A 25,496-nucleotide genomic window follows, 5' to 3' on the forward strand; every position below is an offset into this window, starting at 1 on the left:
AGATGTTTTGAATCTCCAACGTTTCTCAACACATTCAACATTTATCACGATTTTGTTGTTCATGTTGACTATGGGAGAGAGAGAGAGAGGTTGTTTCCAAAGTTTATGTTCTCTTTTTTCAAATTTTGTTTCCCAAACGTGGAAGAAAGGGTGAGAAAATTTTGCTAACAACTCAAAATACTCAATGGTTGTCCGTAAAATCTGATGCTTTATGGATAAGCCGCATAAAATTTAGTATAGAGCTGGTTTGATAATTATTTTTTTAGTAAATTTCTTTTTAAAAAAAATTTAAGGTAAAATTGTTAAAAAAACTATGCATTTGTAATTAGTTAAAAATTTGTCTATTTGTGTTCAATTTTATTTTATTTTGCAATTGTTAGTGTGTGCGTCAATTTTCGACCACACTGTCAACTTAGTACTTAACTGGAGAACATCGACAGAATAGATTAAGGCCGAACGACCTACAACAGAAAGAAGAGTTTCCAGCGGTGGCTCGTCCACCCGGGGGCACTCCGACGATTAAGTCAGTACTCAATATCTCTCAAAGATAGCCAATAGTGCTTAACTCACTAGACAGAATATCAAAAGCATAAAAGACATATCTTAGACCCATGGGGGTGCCTCTCTTTTATAGCCAACATAATCCTAGTCCCAATAGAAGCCTAGCACTAATGGACTTAGGATTACTGCTAATCTTGGACTCCCAGTAAGATTAGGATAAACTCTCTAAGAGTCTCATCTTTACCCAAATTGAGTCTTCTCTCATTCTAGGACTCTTGTCCCTTATCTGCTTATCTCGGATTCCAGTATTCTCGCAGATAACCTCGGTCTAGCTGAGATTACCTCGGCGTCATGACCAGGATACGTGGCACCTCGGCTGGCACTTTGGTGACACTTCGGCCACGTGTTGTCATTCAAAAATTATGTCCCTACAACTGCCCCTAGGTTCTATTACCTCGGCATCTTGAGGTGATGGAACCTATATCATTCATTCCTTTAATCATGACCCCGGTTTAACTTCAACTTGTAAACTTTTCTCAAGTTTCAACAAGCGTTAAACATAATCTCGGTTTAATTTCAACTTGTAAACTTTTCTCAAATTTCAACAAGTGTTAAACATCATCTTGGTTTATTCTTCTCTTCTCGGACTTAATCATCTCAGGCCGAGATCTTGTCTTCTGGGATCTGGGATCCGAGATCTGGAATCCGGGATCGGCTTACTTGGGCTGAGCTCTTGTCTTCTCATATCCAGTGTTATCTCCGCTTGATAGGTAAGGTCACCTCGGCATCTTGTCGCTTTCTCTGGAGGTAATCCCTCAGATCCTTCTTGGTTCGTCCAGGAGCTCGGCTATCTCCGGCTTTCAGCCTCTTTGGTGCACTACTTCTTGTGTCATTGCGAGTCTTTTTGGACCTCTCTCCATTGGTCGCGTTGAAACAGAGGTCCTTTCCCTAAACATGCCGATGTTCTTTGGAGTCAACTTCCTTGGTACGATGTGTCCTCTGTGAATCTCCCCTTCTTGATTCTCCTTGTCCGACCTCCCTTGAAGGTCGGTGAGAATGTTCCTTGGTCCTATTGTGCTGAGGAGTCGTAGGAGTTGTCTTCTGCCCCCCTGCCTGGGCATCTTTCTTGGCTGCTGGAATCGGCGTATCTTGTGACGGGAACGGTGGCTGGAGGTTGTCCTTGTTATAATACTTGCTTCGGTTTGATTTCTTCGGCACGTCGCCCTCATGGCCGACGTCCTCTTCTCCGTGATTCTTATCACGAGTTTCTTCGTTGTAGTTGTCTTCTTTGACGCCAAGGTCAATATGTTTCCCACTCTCAGTAGGGTTGTCGTCCCCAACCTTCGCTTTTGGTCTGTTGTTGGTCATCTATTCTCCTTTTGTTCCCACAGATGGCGCCAAATTGTGTGTGTCAATTTTCGACCACACTACCAACTTAGTACTCAACTGGAGAACACCGGCAGAATAGATTAAGCCCGAATGACCTGCAACAGAAAGAAGAGTTTCCAGCGGTGGCTCGTCCACCCGGGGGCACTCCGACGATCAAGTCAGTACTCAATATCTCTCAAAGATAGCCAACAGTGCTTAACTCACTAGACAGAATATCAAAAGCATAAAAGACATACCTTAGACCCATGGGGTGCCTCTCTTTTATAGCCACATAATCCTAGTCCCAATAGAAGCCTAACTCTAATGGACTTAGGATTACTGCTAATCTTGGATTCCTAGTAGGATTAGGATAAACTCTCTAAGAGTCTCATCTTTACCCAAACTGAGACTCTTGTCCCTTATCCACTTATCTCGGATTCCGGTATTCTCGCAGATAACCTCGGCCTATCCGAGATTACCTCGGCGTCATGACCAGGACATGTGGCGCCTTGGCTGGCACTTCGGTGACACCTCAGCCACGTGTTGTCATTCAAAAATTATGTCCTTTTTTTAGTAAAAAGAAAAGAAAAACTATTTAAAAAAATTAAATAGCCAAAAAATATAGTCGAAATCAAACCGACTCAAAATTATATCTAAATTTTCTTCCCTTTTGGCCTCCACAAACCAAAAAAAAAAAAATTATTTTTATTTTTTTATAGGGAAAAAAGGAAAGAAAAGAAAAGAAACTAATTTTGTGATGTTGAAGAATGGTAAAAAAAGGGGACGTAAACAGTTAATTTTGTCTAGATGTGGAGCCCTACTTGGTCTTAATCATCACCTAGATCCAGTTCAAAATGTCGATTTGTCTTTCGAGGCCACAATCACCTAAACACCTCCAACCTAATCCAAATTCCACAAACTCCTATCAGAAGCTGCCACGTATAAGTAAAACCCCTCAACTTCCCAACACCTACCACATGGCAACAATTTATGGACCCGTCAGAATTGCACAATGACAGTCCCGTCACACAAACTCACAGAGTCCTTTGGCGTTGAAAAGCCGTTAATCGCGCCAAATAATCGCTAAGTCACAGAACAGCATAACAACAAACAATAACAACGACAGACAACAAAATAAGCGAAACTCAACGGCGGTTGTAGGCGGTGGTGTTGGGTGGTGGGAGAGAGGTCACCCTCATTTTTGCTTCCACATCCCACCTCTCTCTCTCTCTCTCTCTCTCTCTTACCCCACACCCATTATATCTATATCTTTATATATAGAATTTTCAATCCTTTTTGTTCTTTATTCCCCATTTTGTCCCCCTTTAACCTCCTAATCAATTCTTTTTCAAAATTCACCTATAAACTTAACCATTTCTCTCTCTCTCTCTCTCTCTCTCTCTCTCTCTCTATGCATATTACCAAGCAAGCATAAGACTTTGGTTCTCTCTCTTTTGCCGCGGATTATTATTAAGGTATGCTTCTTCGTGTTCTTTATTCATATGAATTTAGTTTCTTTGTAATCCATTCAAGACATTTTCGTGACTTCATATTGAATTTCTATCTGTAATTGTATTGATTTTGTTTACTTGTATGCTTATTGTTGTATTGTTGTCATAGAATGTGAAATTTCATGTTACAAACTTGTTGGAATTCTGCTCTGCTCTGCTCTGATCTTTTTTTTTTTTTTTTTTTTTCTTTCTATGAATTCTTGCGTATACAAAATCAGAATTCTTATGAGGAAATGAAATTATGAATTGAAGACCAGATGTTCTTGTTTCATGGATATGTCAGTATTACATCTCAAATGTAACTTTTTTGGCCACTATTCATAAAATTCACAACAATGCTACGTACTCAGAAAAGTTTCAAGAATTTAGAAAGTCTGGATCAAATTCATTCTCGATATATTCAAATTCTGAACATGTTTCCGAATCTTATTTTTTTTCATTTTTTTCTGAATACACAGCAATTTTTAGAAAAATATGCTCCCTTTGGCAAATATTTTTCCCCTTGTGAATTAGCTCTAGTTAACCAATTGATGTTTATGATAGTTATATTATGTAATTTCAATTTTTAAGGACAATATTGATCTCCATATGATCTTTTATAGGAAAATAAAATAAAAGTGTGTTTTTTGTTTTCTTTAATTGTAAAAACTTATCTGGAGCAATTACAGAGTCATTGTTAATTCAAACTCGATTCCCAGATGTCTGAATTGGCCATGGATGAATTAAATGGAGAAGATAACCTATCAAGAGAAGCCGGTGAACACTACATGCCTTACAACAAAGAGATTTTCACAGAGAGGTCTCCTAGAAGTCCATTGAGCACTCACAGTCCTGAGAGTGAGTCCATTGATCTTGACATAGATGGAGGGGTTGATAACTCTATTGATCAGCTATATTACAATGTCTGTGAGATGCAGAGCTCCGATCCATCCCCGTCAAGGCGTTCTTTTTTATCTTACGGTGAGGAGTCAAGGATTGATTCTGAATTACGATTCTATGCCGGTGGCAGTTTTGGGGAGATGGAGACCACAAAAGATGTTGCAACGGAGAAAAAAGAAGTGGGAAATTTCTCTGAGACACCAAATGGGTCAAAAAATGGAAAATTTGGAAAGACAAACAAGGCCCATCTTGCAAGTGCTAGGACTTTTTCTTCTTCTGCACATTCCAAGAACAAGAGTCTCTCTCAATTGCCAGCATTGGAGTCTGAATCAACTGCAAAATTAAGTTCAAGGATCAAATCTTTCAATGAGAGACCTCCAACCGGTAAGCGAAATGGGAAAGTTTCAAGAAAGCCGAATCCAATTTTCCCAACGAAAAATGACAGAAATTCACCTTTAGGAGGGGAAAAGTTGCAGGATGGAAATGAGGAACCTGCTGAGTCTGGTTTTCTTGGTTCGTATTTACTTAAACAAACAAGGGACGTGATTTCATCAGGGGAAAATCCTCGGAAAGCCCTTGAATTGGCGCTTCGAGCGATGAAATCGTTTGAAAAATGTGATACTGAGAAACCAAATTTGGAGCTAGTCATGTGTTTGCACGTCATAGCAGCAATTTATTGCAGCCTAGGCCGATACAGTGAGGCAATTCCTATCCTCGAGCGATCAATAGAAATTCCCGTGATCGATGAAGGCCCAAAGCATGCGCTCGCTAAATTTGCAGGATGTATGCAGTTGGGAGATACATTTGCGATGCTCGGGCAGATTGAAAATACTATACTATGCTACACCGCGGGTTTGGAGATCCAAAGACAGGTTCTTGGAGAAAAAGACCCACGATTTGGTGAGACTTGTCGGTATGTAGCTGAAGCCCATGTCCAAGTATTCCAATTTGATGAGGCTGAGAAGCTTTGCCAGTTGGCTCTTGACATCCACAAAGAAAATGCCTCCTCTGCTTCTCCCCAAGAAGCCGCGGATAGGAGACTTATGGGACTTATTTGTGACGCAAAGGGAGATTATGAAACCGCTCTCGAGCACTATGTTCTAGCAAGCATGGCCATGTCATCGAATGGGCAAGAAGTAGATGTTGCTTCCATTGATTGCAGCATTGGTGATGCGTATTTGTCTTTGGCGCGCTACGATGAGGCTATTTTCGCTTATCAAAAAGCGCTCACCGTGTTTAAATCAACCAAAGGAGAAAACCACCCATCGGTTGCTTCAGTTTTTGTTCGTTTGGCAGATTTATACAACAAGATTGGAAAATTCAGGGAATCCAAGTCATACTGTGAAAATTCACTACGGATTTATTCAAAGCCGATTCCTGGAAGCCCCGCGGAGGAGATTGCGAGTGGGCTCATTGATGTTTCTGCTATCTATCAATCAATGGATGAACTTGATCAGGCTTTGAAATTGCTTCAAAAGGCTTTGAAAATCTATGAGGATGGACCGGGGCAGCAAAGCACGATTGCAGGAATTGAAGCCCAGATGGGGGTTTTGTACTATATGATGGGGAATTACACTGATTCTTACAATTCCTTCAAAAATGCAGTTTCAAAGTTCCGGGATATAGGAGAGAAGAAGTCTGCTCTCTTTGGTGTTGCTCTGAACCAAATGGGTCTCGCTTGTGTGCAACTTTATGCTATAAATGAGGCTGCTGATTTGTTTGAAGAAGCAAGGTGTATTTTGGAGAGTGAATATGGGCCATATCACCCTGACACACTAGGGGTCTATAGCAATCTCGCGGGCACATATGATGCAATGGGCAGGTAACTATTCGAACCTCACCGCCATCCTGATAGTTTCAAGTATTTTTATCTATTGTTCTTCATTTTTATCTTTATTTTAAAAAAAAAAACTTGTTTCCACATTAGCAAGGCACGGATCATATGTAGTGAAATGGTGCATGTGAATGACCTTATGTTTTCCTTTCTCTGGAGCAAAAATGGACGGTTGGTGCAACCGTCACTCAAAGTTTAAGTGGGAAAAAAAAAAAACTGTGCTAGTTAAGAATATTTTCAAATTATATAGATTTGCTCCCTAATTTTTTTTTTAAAATTAAATACTCGTTCTCTGAATTTCCTTTTGGAAAAATATTTGTGTTAGAATCCGATGTCTGTTCTTGTTCTAGCTGCTTCATGATTTTGAGAAGACGAAGAGTTGGATTTTGAAATACTTCGATTAACATCAACTAGGCTGAGTCTCACTCCAATGGTTAAAATGCAGAGAATGAGAAAACAGGATTCGATTGGAAGAAACTAAGAAAACATATACATGAAACTAATAGTTTGTACACTTCTGATTATGTAAGCTTTTTATGATATGCAGGCCAGGAGATGCGATTGAAATCTTGGAATATGTTGTTGGGATGAGAGAGGAAAAGCTGGGCACTGCAAATCCTGATGTGGATGATGAGAAGCGCAGGTTAGCCGAGTTGTTGAGAGAAGCAGGGAGGGTGAGAAACAGGGAATCTAGGTCTCTTGAAAACCTCCTAGACACCAACTCACACACTTTTACAAAAGATATCTCTAGGTTATTATCATTTTGATGCTTTTGAAAGACTTGAAGTATATATGTTTGCTTGAATGTAAAATTTGTGTTTAGAGAAAGAAACCGACTTCTCTCCCGTTGGAGACAGAAGTCCAGTTCAGTCCAGTTGAGTCCCTGTGTGCAGATCATCTATGAAAGAAATCAAATTATTTCAATAATTGTAGTGACATGATTTCATCAGTTTTGAAAATGGATATCCTTTTTTTTTTTATTAAAAAAAAGACAAATTCGATGAAATCGCATGGATATAATCAATAAGACCTGTGGTGAGACCCATGGGCCTAATGGGACTGAATTAGACTTCTTTGCAACTAGAGAGAAGCCGGATGCTTATAGAAAACACTTTAGATTATGGGTTGATTGGTTAGATACTTAAAACCAAGATAAATAATGATGATTGGAAGGTGTGATTGTTATGGTTCAAATTTTGAATTAGTTTATTACGTTGGGGATGAGGGAGGAAAATGTTGCATCTTTCATTGTTTGAGGAGTTGGTGAAATTTCATTTTGTCATTTTTCATCTTTTTTGTATATCTATCTTGTATTTTAATAAAGTAATGGTGGAATTTCAGTTTCCATTGTTGTTATACCAAACTGTCTATTTAGAAACCTTCAAGTGCAACCTCCATTTGCAAGAGTAAGAGATGCTGACTTCTGATCTTTTCTGTCTTTTCATTTGATATGAGGATGTCTATATCTCTCAATAGCATGTTGCATACTATTACTACCTAACATGTGTCATATATACATATAATAATCTGCGTTTAATAAGAAAATTGAATCTTGTAAAATTAACAATTTAAATTATATCACACACTTCTAATGACAGAAATATATATATATATATATATAAATGATTACTTTTCTGTTAACTTTATGAAATTATTTTTAATTTTCAACAGAACTTAACCAGTATGTAGTTAGTGATACTCAACATTAATTATCTTCGTTGGTTATGTCAATGACTCTGATATAGAAAGTCATAAATTCAAACTTCAAAAGTGGATCAACAATCTAAAATTTCATTTTTCACTCTCTGGAAGTCACTGTCAAGAATTGGGTACATAAATTGAAGATGATTTGAAGCAAAACCCCACTACCTCAGAATGGTTACAAATTTACTATTCAATGCAAAACATCCACTATCACGCCCTAGCCAAAAATCAATAGTTAATTGTTAATCTAAAGTCAATAATTAATTGTTAGATTAACATTTGGGAGAGTTTAACCACCAACCTCTCCTTGCAATCACTTATGTCTTGCTCATTATTAAATATTGTTTATTTCTTCTCCTTTAAGAGGTTCTTTCTTAAGTTGGTTGTTGGGTTGATCCTCACCACAGGTCATTTATAGTAATTTCCTACTGATTGGGAAAAAAAAAAAAGAAAAACAAAAAAAAAAGAAGCACAAACAATAGCAAATAGTGAAATTTTTTGTAATATGTTATGGAGACACCATGAACAACAATATGTATGGCTTGAGTAAAAGAGCACCAATGATGTATCTCTTGCAAGTATATGAAATCAATCAATGAGTCATAGATAAGTGAATCTGAATAGAGAGAGACTCTGTTTTTTTTTGTTTTTTTTTTTTAAGCCTTGTGACAAGCCTCAGAAAGAGGTAGGGGGGGATCAGAAAAGGAGCCATTCATAATGAGGTTTGCAACAAATCGATTACCAGCTTGGGTGTAGTGAACACCATCCCAAACAATGTACTTTGAAGGATCACTACATGCAGTCCCAAGGAGTTTATTATCAGTTTCATTTCTTGTTCCACAATAAATTTTTGGTGTTCCACAGCAGAAACTGAATGGATCAGTAAAACCTGCACCATGAACACAATCACATTCACTTTCATAAGCACCCAATTACATAATTAAATACTAACACACACTACTAATACTATCATGTCATGTGAGATTTATAACTAGCATTATTATTCTATTCTATACAAAAAAAGAGTAATTTACATACCAATAAAGAAGAAGAAGAAGAAGAAGAAGAAGAAGAAGAAGAAGAAGAAGAAGAAGAAGAAGAAGAAGAAGAAGAAGAAGAAGCAATAATGCAATAATGCAATGTGCACCCCCCCAAAAAAAAATTTATTCCAGAAAAAAATAAATATTAATACCACATATTGAGTTTTGTGTGTATAACCTAAATATAGAATAGAACACATAATAGACATAAATGGATAAGATTTTACAGAATTTGAGATTTTACAGAATTTGTTAGGACTCAACTTCTTTAAAATCTTGTTCATTTATATACATTTTGTATTCCATTCTCAAACTTTAATTTTTTTTTTAATTTTATTTTGTGCATTTAGAATTAATATTGAAAAAAAAAAAACAGAGAGAGTATAACATGAAGAAGATAAAAATAGATAAAGGTGAGGTCCACTATTTGACGTCTTTTCTGGAAAATTTTATAGGGATGAAAAATTACACATACAAATATATTTTGATTGCGCTTTTATTTTTTTATTTTAAAAAAAAAAATTGTTTTCCAAACGGTTTAAATTATTTCTATTTTTAAATCAAGTCAATTTTTAGTAAACCTCAAAAAGATTTTTCGAATTTTGAAAAAAGTGTTTTCAAACAAAAAATGATAACATTGTGCATATTTCCGGTGGTTTATATTTTTGAAAACATCAAAATTTAAAATGAAAAACAAAAACACTACACGTATCTTTGAGTAAAGTTTACCAAGCTTCTTGGCATTGAATACGAGATAGTTTTTGGAGGAGTGAACATCGACATAAGTAATAGCAGCATGAGGGTACTTAGCCCTGAGCTTGTAAACAGCCTCCTTCAATAGTTTATTGAACTCCACAGCTTGTTTGTTATTCCTCTTGACACAACCATTCTCATCTAACTCACATTTTTCTTTAAAGAACATTTTGCAGCCGTTGATGCTGCCAGGTAAGCAACCGTGTGGCCCCGTATTATGTATCCAAAAATTCTTTGCTCCGCTCTCAAGTAGCCGCTGTACCATTGATAAGCATGCACCACCACCACATGTTATTAGTATTTGATCCGGTCTGATTATGTAGCATTACTCATTACAAATAGTGTCCTTGGTTATAATTCATCATTATAACAAGTTCCTCCATTTCCCAATAAATACCGGGGGCAATGAGAATTTAAGAGATGGAAATTACTGGACCTTACTTGTCTTGGACAAACAAAACAATTTTCTAAATGACTGTGTAGTCAGACATTTTGTTGTAACAAGGATGAAGAAATTTTTATTAAATCTTTCCTTGTTGAACTGTTTTATTTTTTGTTGTAATATAAAAATATAGTTATATCAGTCGATATCTAACAGTATGATCTGAACGGAGTAGCTGACCTGTACAGAATTGGATAAGTCGTTGACAACGGTAGGGACCGAAGAATTGTAGAAAATGTAAGAAATGTCATTGTGACCAATGTCGATGGTGTACAAAGCTTTTGAGAAAACCTCCGGCTCTGGGTAGTTGCTTTCAAATCGTGGGTTGTTTGCTGATCAGCATTAACAACAAAACCAACCTTAAAATTAGCATTTTTGTATACAATTTCTACAATTCCCATAGAGCATGCTTTTATAGTATTAGTTAACATTTAAATGAATCAATAAAAAATGAATAATTCTATATACATAATTAAATCACAAAAAAACGAATGTACATAATTGTATTATGAATATACATTCTTAATAGTTTTTGTTAATGTATAATGTATATATTAATGTATAATATATTAATGCAATCACTACAGCCATACAGCTAGCTATAGGACAGAGCATATGATTCTTCTTTCGGCTGCTTTCGGCCCCTTTCTCTTTTATATGTTTTACTCTCATGATGATGTTGTATAGCAGCTCCTATATAATGGAGTCTCTTCTTACAGTTTCTATATATTGAATCACAGAGCTTACTTACTCTTTCAATATCACTCTCTCAATATATTTTACATGGTATCAGAGCACAGGTGTTTTTCCTAGTCTCTTCTTGGCAGATTGCTGTGTATCTCGTCTGCATCACATTTTCTGTTTGGCAGATTGTTGCATATCTCGTCCTTATCTAAATTACAGATTGGACAACACAGAACCTTCGTCTCTTCACTACGAATCCAACGCCACCAGATTCATCAACATCCGCCGTCTCACGTGCCCTCACGCGCCATATTTGTCGCCGGTGCGTCACTCGCTTCCGCCTTCAACGTCCCACGCGCTCCACGCGTCCCCTAGTCGCTTGAGCCACCTCTCTCCACGTCTCACACGCTACACGCGTCCGCAAGCCGCTTAAGCTGTTTGCTTGAGCCGTCTCTCCCACACTTATCACTCGCTCGCGCCGCACATGCCTCGTGCCGCTTTCGTCTTCGGCTGCGCCACTTGAGCACGCCTTTGCCTTTGGCTCCAGCCGGTCCAGCTCAAACCGGCTCAGCCCCTTTCCCAGGCCGGTTCACCCCTATTTTTGGACTTTTTTGGCCAGTTCAGCCCGGTTCCTCACTAATTTGGACCTTCTGCATTCACTGGTGCCCTCGGATTTTTCAGATTCTACCTCGATAGTACTGCTTTTCCCTTATGGATCGCCCGGACTCCTCTAAGCACCCTATTTTCGTTGTTCTTGATGGGACTAACTATGTCTTATGGGCACAAGCTATGTCTGGTTTCCTCAAAGGAAAGAAACTTTGGCGCACCATCACTAAGGATGTGTGCAAACCCATCCAAGCAACCATGGAATCCGCTGCCACCACAGAATCCGCTGCCACATTTGTCGACCGTTTGGAGGATTGGGATAGTAAAAACTATCAGATCATCACTTGGCTTCGTAATACTTCTATGACATCTATCAGCCTTCAGTTTGGTCGGTTCCAACTTGACTCTGCTTCCTCTTCAGCCAAGGCCATCTGGGATTTTTTACAAGAACGCTATCAGACTACTGGCCTTGCTCACCAATATCAGCTTCTGAGTCATCTTCACCGTATGCGCCAAGATACAACTCAGAACATTAATGATTTCCTCTCCCAAATGTATTATGTTTGGGATCAGCTCGCTCTTTCTGAACCTCCATGGGATTGTACTAAGGATGCTGCCTTGTTTACTACTTACCGTGACCAACAGCGCTTGGTTCAGTTTCTCATGGCTCTCACTCCCCGTTTTGAGCCCGTACGCGCATCTTTCCTTCATCGCACTCCTTTGCCCACTCTTGAGCAAGCAATTTCTGAACTACTGTCAGAGGAAACCAGGTTTGGTACTCTCCATCCGCACCCTGTGGACTCTGTTCTTGCTACTCCCCAGATTTGGAGTTCTCCTTCACCACAGAGGTCAACTATCTACAACTACTGTCAAAACCGCAGTCTTCCGTCGACTTATCTTCTGGTTAATTATCCAGTTCGTCTTTATCAGTTTTGCAACAAGACTGGTCCTGGTCATCTCCAGTAAGATTGCTTCCGCAATCCCGCCCGTGCCTCTCGCAATGGTCCTTCCACCGAGAATTTTTCCCGCAGCAACTCTCACCGTTCTGGGACTTCGTTTAAATCCATGCCTGCTCAACACACTGCTGCTGCTGCCTCAGAGGATTTACCTTCCTCTGTCCCTATAGATCCTTCCAGTCCAGTCTTCTCTCACACAGATGTCGAAGTCATGTTTCAACATTTTTGGCAGCATTCTGGTACTCCTCCATTTATTACTTTGTCTGTCACCGCAGGTAACACTTTCTGGTACTTTGACTCCGCTTGTTGTAATCACATGACCTTTGACCCTACTATTTTTACTCATCTCTCTTCTACTCCTCATGTTCCTTTTATCCATACTACTGATGGGTCTCTTCTGTCTGTAAGTCATGTTGGTTCTGTTTCCACCTCTCACTTATTTTTATCCCATGTATATCTTATGTCTGCTCTTACTTTAAATCTTATCTCCATTAGTCAATTATGTGAGCATGGTCTAACTGTTACCTTTTCCCATACTAGTTGTTTGGTGTAGGACCCTCGGACGGGGCAAACTCTTGGGATAGGCCGTAAGCATGGACATCTCTACGAACTTATCCATCTTCATATTCCGGATTCCTCTCAGATCACAGCTCCTACCACTGCTACCACTGCTCCTCCTTTATCTCCTTTTCAGCTTTGGCACTGTCGTTTAGGCCATCTTTCTGTTGGTCGTTTAAAATCTTTAATTTATAGTGGTCATTTAGGTCCTGTAAGTTCTGATGCTTTAGATTGTGTGTCCTGTCAACTTGCCAAACAACCTGCTTTGTCGTTTAATAAAAGTGACTCTGTTTCTTTTGCACCATTTGATCTTATCCATTCTGATATTTGGGGACCCTCTTCTACTCCCACTATGAGCGGCGCACACTATTTTGTTGTTTTTATAGTTGATTTTTCCCGTTTTACATGGTTGTTTCTTATGAAAATCGCTCTGAACTCAAACAACTTTATTACAATTTTGCTGCAATGGTTCAAACACAATTTTCTAAAAATATTAAGCTTTTTCGCTCTGACAATGCCATGGAATATAAAGATTTTAACTTTCTTTCCTTCCTTTAGAGTCATGGTACTTAACCTCATTGTTCCTGTCCCGGTACGTCTCAACAAAATGGACGTGCTGAACGGAAACATCGGCATATTCTCGACACTACTCACGCTCTCCTTTTGTCTTCCTCTTGTCCGGAACATTTTTTGGGAGAGGCAGCTCTCACTGCTGCTTACACTATCAATTGTATCCCTACACCTGTCATTCATAATCACACTCCTTATGAGCGTCTGCATGGCACCCGACCCCCTTACACCAACCTTAGGGTCTTTGGCTCTGCCTATTTTGTTCTTCTCCAATCTCATGAACGTACCAAACTTGAGCCCCGTTCCCGCCTTTATTGCTTCTTGGGGTATGGTATTGAACATAAGGGGTATCGTTGTTGGGATCCTCTCTCCCAACGACGTCGTATCTCTCGTCATGTGGTCTTTTGGGAACACAAAATGTTTTCCACTCTCTCTCTCTCTTTCTTCCGTTTGTCCGTTCCCTCACCCTTTCTGTTTTTTACTGACCCTTCCACAGATCTGTTTTCTGATGAACTTACTCCTCCGCCCCTGCCAGCCTCTCTCGAGTTTTTTGATACGCTTACTCCACTGCCCCTGCCAGCCTCTCTCGAGATCGCCTTGCCTACTGGTCTGTCCCATGCACCTGCTCGCTCTGATGGCCCTGCTCTTGCTCCCTCGGGATCCTCCCTTCCTGCTGAGTCTCTTCATCTGGCTCCTCCTCCCTCTGCTCGACCACACCGGGTAACCCAACCTTCTACTCGTCTTCGTGACTTTATTGTTGGTTCTATTGCTTTTTCTACCTATGAACCGACCTCCTATCGTGAGGCTCGCTCTAATCCTCTTTGGCAGCATGCTATGACTGATGAATTGCAGGCTTTAGAAAAAACTCATACTTGGGACATTGTTGATCTTCTTCCTGGAAAGGCTGCCATTGGCTGCAAATGGGTATACAAAATCAAGACCTGTTCTGATGGATCTATTGAGCGCTACAAAGCCCGCATTGTTGCAAAAGGCTTCAACCAAGAATATGGTATTGACTATGAGGAGACCTTTGCTCCTGTTGCTCGTCTCACCTCTGTTCGCAGCTTGATTGTTGTTGCTACCACCCGACAATGGGATCTTTATCAACTGGATATGAAAAATGCTTTCTTTAATGGTGTTCTTCTCGAGGAGGTCTACATGCAACCTTCCCGTGGGTCTACTTATCCACCTCATAAAGTCTGCAAACTTCAGCGTGCTTTATATGGTTTAAAACAAGCTCCACACGCTTGGTTTGCCAAGTTCATCTCTACTATTCATGAATGTGGTTTCACCTCCAGCTCTTATGATACTGCTCTTTTTATCCGGAAAATAGCTCAAGGGACCACCCTGCTTTTGCTTTATATGGATGGCATGATTATCACAGGTGATGATATCGATGGTATTCTTCACCTTAAACAGTTTCTTAGCCATCATTTCGAGATGAAAGACCTTGGTCCTCTCAGCTATATCTTGTGTCTTGAAATCTTTCATGATTCTAGGGGTTCTTTTCTCTCTCAGGTTAAGTATACCTCTGATCTTCTCACACGTGCTGGTCTTACGGATTGCAAGACTGCCTCCACTCCCCTAGAGCCTCAGAGTCGTCTTACACCTCTTAATGGCACTGTTCTCTCTGATGCTACCCTACATCATCAACTGGTTGGCAGTCTTGTCTATCTCACTGTTACTCGTCCTGATATTGCCTATGTCGCTCATATTGTCAGCCAGTTTATGTCGGCTCCTCGTACCCCTCATTATGCTGCTTTGGTTCGTATCCTTCGGTATCGCAAAGGCACTATGTTTCATGGTCTTCATTATTCCGCCCACTCATCTCTCCAGCTTCGTGCTTTTTTCGATGTTGATTGGGCTGGAGATCCTACCGACCGCCACTATACTACTGGGTTCTGCTTTTTTCTGGGTGATTCTCTTATTTCTTGGCGCAGCAAGAAACAATCTCTTACTGCTCGTTCCAGTACCGAGGCCGAATACCGTGCTCTTGCTGATACTACTCAGGAGCTTCTCTGACTTCGTTGGCTTCTTGCTGACATGAGTGTTACCCCCTCTGGTGCTACTGACCTCTTTTGTGACAATCACAGTGCTCTTCAAGTTGCTCACAATGATGTTTTTCATGATCGCACCAAGCACATTGAGATTGACTGCCATTTTATTCGTCAACACGTCACTCGTGGTACTGTCTATCTCCATCCGATCTCTTCTGTTGATCAACTTGCAGATCTCTTCACCAAAGCTCATTCTCCTGGCCGCTTCGTTGACCTTGTCTCCAAACTTCAGTTGGTTGATGTTTGTCCTTCTTGAGTTTGAGGGGGGCTATTAATGTATAATGTATATATTAATGTATAATATATTAATGCAATCACTACAGCTATACAGCTAGCCATAGGACAGAGCATAGGATTCTTCTTTCGATTGTTTTCGGCCCCTTTCTCTTTTATATGTTTTACTCTCATGATGATGTTGTATAACAGCTCCTATATAATAAAGCCTCTTCTTACAGTTTCTATGTATTGAATCACAGAGCTTACTTACTCTTTCAATATCACTCTCTCAATATATTTTACAACTCTCTCAATATATTTTACAGTTTTATCAGGCTCGGCCCTGAGATTTTCGGGGCCCAAAGTCAATAATGAATTAATAAATATCACTAGATCATTTGAGACCCTTCACATTTTTTTTATTCAACCAAATTTTTTTTTGAAGATAAAAGACAAAAGATTTGTATCAAAAGAGTTAGGGTTAGAAATTAGACAATGAGAGAGAGTGGGTCCTTTTAATTTTGAATGGGCCTTTTAATTTTTCAATTGATCAATTTTTTTTAAAGTTAGTTTGAGCCTTCTTTAATTTTTTTTTTTGAGTAAAAACATGCCTAATATATTATACTAAACTATAATAAGAGGAGGTCCCTTTTTAAGTGTATTTTGAGGGGCCCTAAGCTATAGCCTGGTGGGCCTATGCCCAGGGCCGGCCCTTGAGTTTTATGTGAAAAGTTATTAGAAGTAAAAACGACCAAGCATTTTGTCTCCAATTTTTTTTGTCATATTTCAATACACTATCAAAGATTGGATCATGATTCATGTAAGAGAATACCAAGAATATAAATCTGTTCATATGAGAATATAAAAATTAATCACAATCCTGTTATACAAGTGTGAGACCTACAAAAAGTAAAATCCATTTTATGAAAAAAGATTGTGTCCGATTTATGTATTTGGGATTGAATTGAAACATCGAGTGAGTGGAACGGACAAAAAGAAAAGAAAGGAGAAGGATAGAGAAAAACTAACTAGTGTTGGAGGGGTGGTGGTGAGAGAGGGCAATGGTGCGTGACTTGAATTGTAAGAACTCAGAGACTTGGGCACCGAGGTGAAGAGGGATCATGCTACCCACAAGGACGATTGGACTAATCTTGGATCCCCCTACTGCAAAATTAGCTCCATGCTTAAAACTTGTACCAATTGTGTCCAGTGGTGCATCCAAATATGGCAATCCCAATTTCTCAGCTGCCACCAAATCCAAATCCAAAACAAACAAACATTATTCACCAAATTTTTTAAAAAAATTAGTAACCTGAAATAGATATGTACCTTGAAAAATATTTCGAAAATGAAATAAGTAGTGTATATTCAATTATTGTGTGGTTGAGATTACACTTAAAATAAATTTGATCCACATGTTTTACATTTTAGATTTTTTTTTTTTTTCTGGGGGGGGGGGTGAGTAGTATTTTTGTTACCTACTGTCAAATGTTAAAAAAAAAAAAAAAAAAAAAAAAAAAACCAAACAAACAAACAGACAGAAAGTGGCTTAAAATGAAGGCAAAGTGTTAACAAGTGTCTATAGGTAATGTTGGAAAATGTATAAAAAAATGTCTTAAAAATATGTAGAAATATTAACAAATGTATTGATTTCAATAAAAGTAAATTGAATTTAATAAAGAATATATTATATTCTTTAATTTTTTTTGTCTTTTACTTATGCATTAGGACACTTGCTAATATGAACTTAAAATAAAATAGTGTTACTAACTATTCATTTCGTAAGGCATTCGTACCTATCATTTGAGAAAAAAAATAGGCCGATCTCATAGTTTTACCCTTTTCATTCTATCATGATTTTCTTGAAATAAAAAAAAAAAAAGGCGAGTATATTTTTAAGGAAGAATAACCCATCAGTGGGGTAGCAAAAATTATCTACAAACAAATGAAAAAATTTATAATTTTAATTATTAATATTTATAATATTTTTTACTTATTTGTAAATAAATTTTACTGACGTAATGTCAGTATAAAACCGCATTGTCCTCTATTTTTTTGACCAGTCTTTTTTCAAAAACACACGTACCTCTTTTTTTTTTTTAATAAACAAATGCAATAAAATGAATGGACTACTACTATTTGATCGACCCTATTTTTTATATAATTTCACAAAATAAATAATTTGAATTATCAACATTAATTTGTCATTGATAAAAATAAATATGATAAAAAAAATAAATTGAATAGTGATATTATGTGACGGTATTACATCTAGTGAATAATCTCAATTTATATTAAAAACTAAAACATTATTGATTAGGGAGAAATAAAAAATTTCACTTAATTCATTTATAATTTTTTTATTTGGCAGTAAAGTATCACTGTTACCATTAATATTTTCTAAAGTGAGATCTCGTTTGAAAATAGATTATTTTAATATTTTTTTACTTTTTATAAAAAAAAATTGACAATTTATAATATTTTTTTGACTAAAATATTTAGATACAGGGTGGCCGGAGTAGGAAGTTTAATTACCGAAGAAATCAATAATGAGACGACCGTCGCTGGATCTTTTACGAAGGTGAAAATTCATTCCGTTCGGTTCATCAATTTCACCGAAAGCCGCTGATCCAGCTCCGGTGTCGGAATTGGAGTCTCCGAAGTTAAATATTGCCGGAAATTCACATTTCCCTCTCTTTGAAGAACCACCGCCACCACCAACGCCGCCGCTTTCTCCGACCACCATTAATGAGAAAAACAACATACCCACACCCCAAATTGCCACCCTAGAGTCCATGGTTGCCACCCAATTCCGGCAACCCTTCTCTCTCAGAATTTATACATAAACAAAAGCATTTATGTATGCAGGGTTGCGAATTTTTAGGTTGTTTGATCCATAAATTAAGACGCCACATGTTTATCAATGTTGTTGCTATAGCCAAAAATTAGAAGAAAGTGTAACAGAATTTATACACAAACAAAAAGAATTCATACAAACAATGACTTGGTTATTTATCTACGTGTAATTGTTGAAATTCACAAAGTTAATTACTATGAATCATAATTGTGGAAATTTTGTTGTCACGTTATTTTGAATCCTTGACTCACTTGAGTATGGAAGTTAATGTGAATAGTTTGATATTGTGGTTAAATTAAATTCTATTCAAAATCGTGAATCGTGTAACATGTGTGAGCACTGTAGTACTAGGATGGGCAATGATACAAATGGGTGGGTGAGTAGAGAAGTTTTGATTTTTAAGAATTTTTTTTTTTTTTTTTTTTTTGGGAGTCTGTACACAATTTTGTTATAGAATAGAATTGTAATAATAAAAAACAAAAATAAAAATTGACTGTAATGGGATTGAAAATACAAGCTCCCCAACTATTTATGTTTCATATGTAGGTAAATTACAAACAGCAGTGATTTAGGCCCCCTCAAACTTTAACCCTCACCACCCTCACATACACGTGACGGGTGGTGATTGGAGGAGGAGAAAAAAAAAAGTGACCAATTAAAAAAGAAAGGGGGTCAAAAGAGGGTAAGGAAAAGAGAGTCCCAATCTTTATTCAATTACAAAAATACTCTCTTAGCAAAAAATACTACAAACTAACTAGAGTACAGTTTTTCCCAATGCAACTTTAATCAATTACACGCAATATTGTTGCCTCAGCAAATAAAGATGCAAAACATATACAAATCAGGCACTTTTACAATCTAATCATTCTAAATTTAAACTGGAAAAACAAAAACAAAAAAAGAAGGGTGTTTATATGATCAATCTCAATATATGGAAGGCATTTTTTTTTGTAGCAAAGAATCATCGGGAGGGGGGGAAGTAAAATTGAAAAATCAAATTACATGCTGAGTTAAATCCTGTGTATACACACTGGCAAAGACTATAATAATGTGTGTTGTTTGTGAAGTTGCCGTGAACTCCATGTGCTATTCAAAGGCGAACAAGGGAAGATGATAGTCGGCAACCTCATGCTTTCCTCAACATTGGGGAAATCAATCGTGTAATGAAGCCCACGACTTTCATGCCTGGCTAGGGCACTACTAACCACAAGCTTTGCACAACAAAACAGATTTCTCATTTCACAAGCCTCAATTCCTACCATAGTCGGTTCCCAACCTCGCTGAAACATGTACGCCTCCCAACTCAACTCCAACTCCCCAATCTTCTGCTCTGCAGTTTTTAGCCTTGTCGTTGATCGAACAATGCCAACGTATTCCCACATAATTGATTGCAATTCCTTCCTCACCTGCCTCGTTCTCCTCACAATTTTACCCAATATATCTCTTCCAAGTGACATGGGCACAACTGGTCGACCCCACCAATCTGAAGCACTACTATGGTCAATTTTAGAGCTCTTCATGTGATCTATTGAAGGCTGCACAGATCTTCAAGCAAAAACTAGTGCCTCAAGCAATGAGTTGCTAGCAAGTCGGTTAGCTCCATGCAAACCTGTGCAAGCAACCTCACCAGCCACGTATAAACCGTGAACATTTGTCTCACCTTGTAGCCCTGCACGAACTCCTCCACACATGTAATGAGCAGCAGGAACCACTGGAATTGGTTGACGGGTTATATCTAGGCCACATTTTAGGCACTCAGAAGCTATGTTGGGGAAGTGAGAGAGAACTTTTTCTCTAGGTTTGTGGCTTATATCAAGTAGCACATATTTCTCGTTGCGTTTCTTGAGTTGATCATCAATACTTCTAGCTACCACATCCCTAGGAGCAAGCTCTGCCCTCTCATCGTAGAGCGGCATGAATCTTTCCATGCCTAGATTGTAGAGTAATCCTCCATCACCTCTGACAGCTTCAGTGATCAAAAAAGCATTTTCCCGGGTCTTGGTTGGTGTGATGGGAAGGCGTTCATCGGCCAAGGCAGTTGGGTGGAACTGAACAAATCTGGCAACAAAATAATCCAACAGACCTCAGTCACTAATCTAATGGTTTGCCTGAAATTAATATGTATCATACAAAATGGGATGAAGTCTATATCCAGGTTACTAGATGATAACAAGAAAAAATTGAAAATATAATAGCATATATGTTTTCACACACGTCATGATAATAAAAAATAAAAATTTTACGAAACAACATGATCACTGTTCTTGACCAAATCATTGCAATTACACCATGCAGATAAACAGGAAAGTCCGGTTTCATTTCATGGCATCTTTGCACTTTGAACCCCTGTACATAATATTAAGACAGTAATCCATTTGGTAAAACATAATTGTCCTTTTTAAAAAAAATAAAAATAAAGTTTGACACAACAATATAAGGAATTAATTCTTCTTTGGCATGCATCAATGATTACGTACTCCATGTTGGAAATCACAGCTTGGGCTCGATGGGCCATTGCCATTCCATCACCAGTGGCTACCTATAAGAATATATCAAAAAAGAATCAAAATATGGTTCATTAGGCAAAACCAACAGGTATAATTCTTCTAACGTTTTACACATACAAAATTATGTAAAAACAGGGCTGAAAATGCAACTTTTTCTTCCAGAACCAAATCAAAAAACAAATTCTTTCAAGTAGAGCTGGTTATAACTTATTGTTAAAATACAATGTATAAAGAGAAATAGAGAATTGTATATATATGGATTGTATTATTGATTGATGTATGTTGAGCTCTCTCCTTTATAGAGGAGAGGGAGAACAATTACAAACCGAAAGTAGAAACACAAACCAAACAACATCATTAAAGGTATATTATTAATGGTTTGACAGCTAATATATATACTAATATATACTAACACTTATAACCAATTTAAAAGCCTACAATAAAATGAAACATGGATGCAATACTTGTAAAAAGGAAGGGGATATAAGGATGGAAATGGTGGGAAACATGACAGCCAGACCATCTCAATTTCCCAATCTGTATAACTTTGAATTGATGATGTCATTAGAAAACAAGTTCAATTTGATAGTTAAGGATATTTTTAAAGAAAGTACGATCACAAATGGTCAACCTCAATTGTCAAATATAGGATGGTTTCTAGACTTTAAGTATATTGTGTCATGCACGATAAAGGTGCTTTCAAGCAACCCATGAGAGGGATGTCATACCTAGCATTGTGACTGTAATTTTGCTTTTTGAATTAAATGAGCTCTTATGAATGTGGATCATCCAAGAGTTCAAGTGATGACATCACGTACACTACACCTAAATGTTGTTTTCTGTGGCAACCACAAGTTTTTGACAATGGATCAGTTTTTTATTAATAATGAGCAGTGGTCCGGCCTGAAAAGTAAAAATTCCCCTCATACCTATGGAAATCATATCAGATCAATTTTCATCCTTGGGCCTTCCAACAAGTTAGTAATAACATCATCACCTTATAATCATTTTAATACCTCTAACAAACTAGTTATAACAAGGTTTATTAGATGGGTTACCACTCTAGATTCTAAAGCTAATATTTTTCAAAAAATTAGCAAATGCTTCAGCCTTTAGTAGAAAGCTTCACTTACCGAAAATACCCAAAATATAAAAGGCAACAACAGTCAGTTGAAATACTTTGAAAATCACAAAAGTACCGGAGGATTTGTAGTTGTTGGATAGATATGTCCAGCCCCACCTGATGCAAGCAAAATCACCTTTGAAATAAACCGTACGATCTACAAGTTCAGAAAAGCAAAATAATAATTGTAAGCGGTGAGAATAAAGATATGAAGTTTCCTGGAAAAAAAGAAAGAAAAGAAAGGCACACACACTTGCAGTTAATAAGGAAAAGAAACTACGAGATCAAGAATCACAATTCTCACCTCCTGTGTTTCAGAATTCAAAGTGTCAACACCATGACAAAATGTGTCAGAACCATCCTGCAAGCCCAGCAATACTTATTCAAGTTAGTCAAAACCTGTGGAGTATTTCAGTCCTTGAGAGTCCTCTTAACACCATCAAATAAACACTAATAGAACTTTCACAAATCACACTTGTCCTCGCATGGTGATACTGCAGCTTAACTCAACACATGATATGTACATTTACTCATGCCAAGTTGCCAACAAAAAAATGAGACCAGTTACAGTTTAGGGTAAAATAAATATTTGAGCAAACAAGAGGAAGCACATTACAAAGCAAACCTCAGAAGTCAGCAAGTCTATTGCAAAATGGTGTTGAAACATAAATATATTAGGATCATCGACAACTGCTTCCAAAAGTGCCCTCTCAATTTCCCTCCCTGTCATATCGGCAGCGTGAACTATTCTGTGATGTGAGTGACCCCCTTCCCTTGCAAGATGCAAGTTTCCATCCTCCCCGTGATCGAATGATGCACCCATAGCAATCAATTCTTGAATTCTATCAGGTCCTTCAGTACGCACGACCTGGATAATGTAACTAAATCAAATAAAGCTCAACAGTAAGCAAGGGAGGCCTCAATAATCTATTTAGACGAGCATAAATGCTTCATTAACATATTTTCAGATTCAACAGAACCGAAAGTGATTCAAGAACAAATTGGCTTTAGAGCCTTCAAAATATATAAAGATTTCATCCAAGAGATAAGAGGCACTAAATTGTAATTTAGGGAGAAAATATTAGTTTCAAACTTACTCTAACAGTCTCCTCATCGCATAGATAAGCCCCAGCTACAATTGTATCCTGCATGTGATTCTCCACTGAATCTGAAGGGCACAACACAGCACTTACACCACCCTGGGCATAGTTTGTGTTGCTTTCATGAGGCTCAGCCTTGGTAATCACTGCAACAGTTCCATATTTTGCAACTTCAAGAGCATAGCGAAGGCCAGCAACTCCGCTACCAATGACAGAAAAATCAAAATACTTTGTGGAACCATCTCTCAGGTAAGATGCAGTGACTGTTCTAAGGGACTTTGAATTTGCATTAATTGGAGAAGAGGATGGGTTACATCTCTGGACTTGCAAGAGCTTGTACACCCTACTTGACCTAAATGTACAAAACACCATACCTCTGCACTTAGAAGTACATATATGCTGAAAATTTGATTCTCTGCTTTTGTGATAAAAAATTTAATCTAGGAAAAGGACTACAAATGTTTCCATGAGGTGGGTATGCTACAAAGTCTACTTCACATAAGCTGTACGATAAAACTACAGTATCTGTAAAGGATTTTTCACAATTAATTGCCACTCTTCATCTGTTCTAAGATTGTACAAAATTCTTAACAGCAAACCTTTTTCTATAATTCTTACCAAAAAAACTTATTCATACCCAGAAAAAAACATTTTTATCTGCAGTAATCTTTGTATGCCAACACATCCGAAATTGAAAGCAAGAAGCATTTCATAAACTGTAGGATTTGCCAAAGCATCGTTCGTATCTTGTGCACAAATAAAATTTAAATTAATTTGGCATTGATATAAGCTGGTGGAGCATCAAATCAATAATGGTTTCAGATAAAATTAATTAAAACTCAAGAAAAAGCACATTCTGGGCAAGAAGGACATATGCTATCTCAGAATTGAAATTGGGAGACATAACTGCTGTACACACAATTAAAGCAAATTCTAGATCATTAGACAAGATAAATGCTATAACCATGTTCCGTATGACTTACCATGAAAGCTCCTTCAGTTCAAATCTCTGAAAGGCCACACCAGAGACCCAAGAAGTTTGTCTGCAACCTTGTCCCCAGCAGACCCTCTCTTTAAAATTCAGTTTGCCACTTCCAGCGGCTATACTAGTAGCCATTGGAATTATACTGCAAGATAATAACAATTAATATACAAATACTAGAAGGAAGTTTCCCCATTTAAGCTGTGACTAAGGAAAAAGTGTCATTCTTAGTTCATGTTAAGTGACTGTAACTATACACACATCAAAAGCTTCCTCATTGAAATTTTCCATTTTACACCTGGTTGCTGAGAAAAGTCAAGAAACAAAAAAAAAAAAAAAAAAAAAAAAAAAAAAAAAAAACAAAACAAAACAAAAAAAAAAAAGGAAGAAGAAGAAGAAGGAGAAGAGGAAGAGAGAGAGAGAAAAAGAAAATTGTGTTATAACCAAGGAATTAAGCTCTTATTAGTGGATTTTTTCTGAGAGAATATAGAAAATTACAAATTTTATCAGTTTAATTATCTTTCTTACCTTTTTCCAGCAAACAAAAATTAGAGCCAAAACAAATAAAAAAGAGCCAAACAGCTCTGATGAAAGTAAGACATAAAAACAAAGAAAAATAAATCAGAAAAATAAAAACTCCATCAAGATCGAATAAAAAAAAAAAAATTAAAAAATCATTTCAAAAGCACCAAACAACTACCTACTCACAATCAAAACAGAAAATTTGCAATGAATGAACCTCGAGAGTTTTACACATTCAGAAAATTTGGACGAGGCATTAAATCAAACAGCAATTGTGTACATCAAATACATCAAATCTTACACTTTAATCTATTCCGGTTAAAATCCTGTTCGGTTCGTAGCGATTTGTCGTAGCAAAAATGTCAAGTGTGCGGAACCCACATTGCCGAGGCGCCACAGCTGAGTTTTGCTCGAGAAGCATCGTTAAAGTTCGCGCCATACCCTTTCTTCTTTATAATCCTTATTGGCGCCGTACGTTTTTATATTCTATTATCCTTTTTTGGGTTTTTTATTTTATAAAAAAAATTCAATAAATGTGAAAAGAAAAATTAATCAGCTTGTTTTAATTTGATTTTTCAGAATTTATTTTCAAAAATATGAAAATTCAGTATATTTTCATATTCATGTATATTTATTAATTTTTTTAAATATTTGTTTTACAAATATTTTACTTTTTAATACATCGAAGTAAGGTGCATCAAATAAAATAAAAAAAGTTATTAAAAT

General features: G+C 37.4%; 2 protein-coding genes across 3 annotated transcripts; one reads left to right on the forward strand and one right to left on the reverse strand.

The window, feature by feature from the left end:
* Positions 1–2,141: 2,141 nt before the first annotated feature.
* Positions 2,142–7,449, forward strand: LOC114264186 (protein KINESIN LIGHT CHAIN-RELATED 2). Of its 2 annotated transcripts, none has more exons than XM_028204779.2 (3): positions 2,142–3,344; positions 4,079–6,081; positions 6,641–7,449. In XM_028204779.2, the coding sequence occupies exons 2-3, from the start codon at positions 4,079–4,081 to the stop codon at positions 6,858–6,860; spliced, it is 2,223 nt and encodes a 740-aa protein (XP_028060580.2). In that variant the 5' UTR covers positions 2,142–3,344; the 3' UTR covers positions 6,861–7,449. The 2 variants fall into 2 exon arrangements, with proteins under 2 accessions (XP_028060580.2, XP_028060581.2); XM_028204780.2 differs by having other exon boundaries at positions 3,171–3,344; positions 4,049–6,081.
* An 11,756-nt stretch (positions 7,450–19,205) lies between these two features.
* LOC114299115 (L-aspartate oxidase 2-a, chloroplastic) lies at positions 19,206–25,229 on the reverse strand. The gene is given in 8 exon segments (XM_082900279.1): positions 19,206–20,594; positions 21,014–21,075; positions 22,243–22,323; positions 22,471–22,527; positions 22,792–23,034; positions 23,264–23,618; positions 24,250–24,393; positions 25,072–25,229. Coding segments are annotated over 7 exon segments (1,950 nt in total). The 5' UTR covers positions 24,384–24,393; positions 25,072–25,229; the 3' UTR covers positions 19,206–19,576.
* Positions 25,230–25,496: the final 267 nt, after the last annotated feature.

This window comes from Camellia sinensis, chromosome 1 (genome assembly GCF_055761805.1).
Source record: "Camellia sinensis isolate YWXY chromosome 1, ASM5576180v1, whole genome shotgun sequence".
Taxonomy (NCBI): domain Eukaryota; kingdom Viridiplantae; phylum Streptophyta; class Magnoliopsida; order Ericales; family Theaceae; genus Camellia; species Camellia sinensis.